The 4,850-nt window shown below is 68.0% G+C and overlaps 2 protein-coding genes across 3 annotated transcripts in view; one reads left to right on the forward strand and one right to left on the reverse strand.

The window, feature by feature from the left end:
* Positions 1 to 92: 92 nt before the first annotated feature.
* On the forward strand, positions 93 to 4,073 carry LOC113485011 (acylamino-acid-releasing enzyme-like). Of its 2 annotated transcripts, XM_026857804.1 has the most exons (18): positions 93 to 205; positions 306 to 448; positions 566 to 703; positions 779 to 870; positions 964 to 1,004; positions 1,078 to 1,199; positions 1,373 to 1,433; positions 1,541 to 1,635; positions 1,721 to 1,772; positions 1,844 to 1,932; positions 2,410 to 2,551; positions 2,682 to 2,759; positions 2,832 to 2,912; positions 2,992 to 3,080; positions 3,158 to 3,348; positions 3,424 to 3,526; positions 3,600 to 3,706; positions 3,791 to 4,073. In XM_026857804.1, exons 3-18 carry the CDS (start codon positions 644 to 646, stop codon positions 3,927 to 3,929), a joined length of 1,542 nt encoding a protein of 513 aa, XP_026713605.1. In that variant the 5' UTR covers positions 93 to 205; positions 306 to 448; positions 566 to 643; the 3' UTR covers positions 3,930 to 4,073. The 2 variants fall into 2 exon arrangements, with proteins under 2 accessions (XP_026713605.1, XP_026713604.1); XM_026857803.1 differs by having other exon boundaries at positions 151 to 448.
* A 56-nt stretch (positions 4,074 to 4,129) lies between these two features.
* MST1 (macrophage stimulating 1) overlaps positions 4,130 to 4,850 on the reverse strand; it is a 4,458-nt gene continuing 3,737 nt past the window's right edge. The window contains exons 16-17 of the mRNA XM_026857611.1: positions 4,374 to 4,513; positions 4,130 to 4,293 (exon numbers count right to left, since the gene is read on the reverse strand). Of these exons, the coding sequence (XP_026713412.1) occupies positions 4,132 to 4,293; positions 4,374 to 4,513 (302 nt within the window). The 3' untranslated portion in view covers positions 4,130 to 4,131. The remainder of the gene's footprint in view (positions 4,294 to 4,373; positions 4,514 to 4,850) is intronic.

Consider the following 4,850-nt stretch of genomic DNA (forward strand, 5'->3'; position numbering starts at 1 on the left):
GAGCTGCTGGAGGTAACGCGGCTGCCCCCGTCACAGCAGCCTCAGGGCTCGCTGGGGCGGCTGCGGTGCCGGCGCCGGGCAGTGGGTGCTGTGGCCGTGGTGTGCCGGTGCTGACCCTCATCCCCCCAGGTGTGGGGCAGCAGTGGGCGCAGCCACAGCGTGGACCTCACGGCGCTGGGGAAGCACGGGGAGGTCTACACAGAGGGTAGGGCCCCTGCCCCTTGCCTGCAACACAGGCGAGTGCATGCCTGGTGCCCAGCTGCACCTGCGCCAGGCTGGGCTTTGGCACCCTCTTACCCTACCAGGGCCCTTCGCCTGCCTGGCCTGGTCCCACGCAGAGACGCAGCTGCTCTACGTGGCTGAGAAGAGTCGGCCCAAACCACAGCCCGCCTGCCCCTGGGATGTGCCGGGAGCCACCAGGCTAGCAGAGGAGGATGAGGATGAGGAGGTGGGTGCGATGCTCCGTGAGCATGCCATGCACCCCATAAGTGTGCCATGCACGTGCCATGCACAGAGCCCCATGTCTGGGGCCACCGGCCATAGGGCTGACAGGACTTGTGCACAGGGTGAGCAGTTCGTGTACTGCGATAACTGGGGGGAGGCGCTGAGCACCCGCAGCGTGCCCGTCCTCTGCATCCTGGACATGGAGGGCAGCAGCGTCTCAGTGCTGGAGGGCATCCCGGAGCACCTCTCCCCTGGCCAGGTCAGGATGGGGGGCCCCGGGGAGACCCAGGGGGCCTCATCCTGGGGCTGTGGGATGAGCCCGGCTGTTGCACAGGCCCTGTGGTCCCCGGATGATCGTGGTGTGGTGTTCGTGGGCTGGTGGCATGAGCCCTTCCGCCTGGGGCTGAGTGCCTGCTCCAACAGGAGGTGGGTCCCCCCAGCACCCAGCACCGTGTCAGGACACCCACCCTGTGCTGGGTCAGCCACAGGGCTCCAGCCTGACCCATGCCTCCTCCCCAGGTCAGGAATTTTCCACTTGGACCTGGCCAGTGGGCACTGTGGTGAGCACCAGGGACGTGGAGGGTGCAGTGGCTCCCGGGGATCCCCAGGGTGCTGACCCCCTGGTGCCCGCAGAGCTGCTGTCGGCTGAGCACGCTGCCGCCTGCTCCCCCCGGCTGAGCCCCGATGGCCGGCGCCTGCTCTACCTGGAGGGGTGCCTGGGGGGGCCCCACCGGCAGTGCCTGCGCCTGCGCATGGTGAGCGGGAGCCCTGTGGGTGCCGGGCACAGCTGTGCCACCGGCATAGGACCCAACCCGGAGTGTCACAACTGCTTGCAGTGCCCGGCAGGGCAGGGAGTGGGTTCAGTTCCCAATCCCCCTGCCTCAGTTTCCCTGGCGGGGGCCCGTCCCCAACCACCAACTCTCCTCAGCTCACCTGGCTGACAAAGCAGACGGTGACGGTGCTTGATGTGGTGCAGGAGCCCACAGAGGGTGAGCGCAGCATGGTGGGCAGGGCTGGGTGCTGTTGGGGGGCCGGGGCCTCCCCCCATGCCAGGTGCCCATGGCCCCTGCTCACCAGCACTCTGTCCTGTTCCCAGCCTTTGCCGGGCTCTACGGGGAGGCGCTGCCGCTGCGGTGCTGGGCAGCCGACAGCCGACGAGCCGTGCTGAGCACCCCGCAGCGGAGCCGCACGGTGAGCCCTGGGGACAGGGGTGGGGGGACTGGGGAGTGGCCTCTGCACGCCATGGGTGTGGCTGCCTGTGCTCTGCCCCTCGCAGGACCTGCTGCTCGTGGACACGGAGGCGACCACTGTAACCAACCTGACAGCAGGTATGTGGTGCTGGGCTACCCGCAGTGCCCCATCGAGCATCCACAAGTGCCAGGGTGCTTTCTGTCCCCAGGGTCACCTGAAGGGTGCTGGGAGCTGCTCACCCTCCAGTGGGACTTGCTGGTGGCCACCTGCTCGGCCCCGCATCGCCCCCCAAACCTGGTGAGCAGAGCCCTGGCACCATACAGCACAGTGTGAGATGGCATGGCAATGTGTGGCCCGGCATGGCACAGCATCACCAGGCACAGCATAGCATGGCATGGCATGGCACAGTATGGCATGGTGGCATGGCATGGCGATGCGTGATCTGGCAGCACGGCATGGTGTGGTACAGCCAGATCCAGCGTGGCATTACATGGCATAGTGTGGCAAGGCACCGCAGAGCTTGGCAAGGCCAGGCACAGTGCAGCATGGCATGGCACGGCCAGGCACAACACGCCAGGGCCAGGTACAGTGTGGTATGGCCAAGCACAGCACAGCATGGCACGGGACAGGATGGCATGGTGTGGCACAGCTCAGGATGACACCACAGAGCACTGGAGAACTGGGACCATGGGCACACTGGGGCTAATTACACCATGGCAGGGACCAGCTGCCCTGGGTTGGGGTGCCCCGGTGCCACCCCCTGCCTGTTCCCAGGTGGTGTCGGTGCTGCCGCCGGCTGGCCGGGAGCTGCCCCTCTGCTGGGTGCCGGTGGAGAACACCCCAACGCTGCCCGGTGTCACCTGGAAGACCCTGACAGTCTGGCCGCCCTGCAGCAGGCAGAGCCCCACCGCACATGGTGAGCACCCGGGGGCCCCCGTCACCCCTAGGTGCCAGCTGGGTGCCAGGGGCTCTTGGGTGCGGGAGGTGGTCAGGGTGCTGGGTGCCTGGGGTGGTGGGTGCTGAGCGGGACCCTTTCCCTGGCACAGGAGCCCAGGCCTTTGAGGCCCTGCTGCTGAGCCCGCCGGACAGCACTGCACCGCACCCCCTAGTCGTGTGTCCTCACGGTGAGCAAGGGGATAGTGGGGACACCCTGGCAGCACTTTTGGCACCCCAAGTGACAAATCTGCTGGCTCCAGGTGGCCCCCACGCCGTCTTTGATGCCCGCTGGCGCCCGAGCATGGCTGCGCTGTGCCGCCTGGGCTTCGCCGTGCTCCTGGGTGAGTGCTGGGGACCCCAGGGATGTGTGGCCCCTGTGTCCCACAGGAGACCTGGCACCCACGGCCCCCATCTCCCCAGTGAACTACCGCGGCTCCCTGGGCTTCGGCCAGGCCAGCATCAGCTCTCTGCTCTCCTGCGTGGGTGAGCAGGACGTGGAGGACACCCAGGTGAGGGGTGCTGGGCTGGGAGGTGCCAGGGGAATGCTGATGGTGGGGTGCTGATGATGGGTGCCCCACGGATGCAGCTGGCGGTGGAGCAGGTGCTGCGCAGTGAGCCCCTGGACCCGCACCGCCTAGCCCTGCTGGCTGGCTCCCACGGAGCCTTCATTGCCCTCCACCTCCTCACCCGTGAGCCTGACCGCTACCATGCCTGCGCCCTGCGCAGCCCCGTTTCCAACCTGCTGGCACTGCTGGGCACCTCCGACATCCCCGACTGGTGAGTGCCCCGTTCCCACCACGAGCTGTGCTGTGCCACATCCCCACGGCACCCACCAGCGTCTCCGTGCCGCAGGCGCTATGCCTCCCTGGGGCTGCCCTACTCCTTCGAGCGGGTGCCCCGCGTCGAGGAGGTGGCCACCATGCTGCTGCGCTCGCCCATCGCCCAGGCGGCCCAGGTAAGGCAGGGGCAGGATGGGTGCGGGGTGTTGGGTGCAGGGCGCTAGTCACCCACCACCAGCTGTGCCGCAGGTGCGGACACCAGTGTTGCTGTGCGTGGGCGCCCGGGACCGGCGCGTCAGCCCCACGCAGGCGCTGGAGCTGTACCGTGTGCTGCGGGCCAGGGGGGTGCCGGCGCGGTGAGTGGGATGGAGGGGGGTGGGAGCAGGGATGGAACCTCGGGGTGCCAGCTGAGCATCCCTCCCATCCCATCCCACCTACAGGCTGCTGTGGTACCCGGATGGCGGCCACGCGCTGGCTGGTGTGGAGACAGAGGTCAACGTCTTCGTGAACTGCGCCCGCTGGCTCCTCCGGCACCTGGGGCAGCCCCGGTGGGGTGTGACGGGACAGCACAGCTCCTAGCACCCGTGGTGGCCCGGTGGCTGTGCCAGCCCCAGGGCGACCACTGGCCCTGGGACCACCCCAGGCCCAGAGGTGGATGGAGCAAGCATAGCCAGCGGCAGGATGGGACGTGGGCTGGGGTGTGGGGCTAAATAAATGTGTGAGACCCTGTGCAGTACCAACCCCCACGGCCACGGCTGGGCCTTTATTGTGTGGAGCCAGCTCAGCCCATCTTCATCACCTTGTGGATCCAGTCGACATAGAGGGAGATGCGGATGAAGAGGGCAGGCTGGTCGGTGCGGGCGCAGACACGGGAGGGGGTGATCACTCCCTCCAGCACCCAGCAGTCGGCGGTGAGGCAGGCCAGCGGGCCCCCGTAATCTCCCTGCGGCACCCAGAGAGCAGTGTCACCCCGGCGCCAGCACTCGCAGACTCCCTGAGGCAGGGGTCCCCATCCTGGCTCACCTCGCAGGCCCCCACGCCGGCGCGCAGCGGGGCGGTGCACAGCTCGCTCTCCTTCAGGCGCCCGCGCAGCGCCGCGTTGCACTCGCCATGGGCCAGCACAGGCAGCTGCGCCACGTTCAGCACACTGCCGTCCGCCGAGCCTGCGGGCAGCGAGTGCGCGGGGCAGAGGACGCACGGCCGGGGAATGCCGTGGCCAGGGCAGTGCTGTGGCAGGAGGTGCCACGGGTGGGTGGATGCCATGGGTAGGGGCACATTGGATGCACAGGGACACCTTCACAGGGAGAGTGCCACCAAAGGGGGTACTGCAGGCAGGGGATATCATGGGCAGGGGGATGGCGTTGCCGGGGAATGGCACAGGCAGGAGGATGCCATGGGCAGGAGGATGCCGTGGGCGGGGGATGCTGTGAACACGGACATGCCAGGGACATGGAGATACTGCGGGCAGGGAGATGCCACAGACAAGGGGATACTTCAAAC

Source organism: Athene cunicularia, assembly GCF_003259725.1.
Source record: "Athene cunicularia isolate RWA chromosome 12 unlocalized genomic scaffold, athCun1 chr12_part1, whole genome shotgun sequence".
Lineage (NCBI taxonomy): Eukaryota > Metazoa > Chordata > Aves > Strigiformes > Strigidae > Athene > Athene cunicularia.

Excerpts from the sequence above, each read along its gene's own strand:
- LOC113485011 (XM_026857803.1), top strand. The coding sequence starts at position 245 with ATGCCTGGTGCCCAGCTGCACCTGCGCCAGGCTGGGCTTTGGCACCCT. Across the intron at positions 449-565 it reads AGGAGGATGAGGATGAGGAG|GGTGAGCAGTTCGTGTACTG; the intron begins GTGGGTGCGATG and ends ACTTGTGCACAG. Across the intron at positions 2,913-2,991 it reads GGGCTTCGCCGTGCTCCTGG|TGAACTACCGCGGCTCCCTG; the intron begins GTGAGTGCTGGG and ends CCATCTCCCCAG.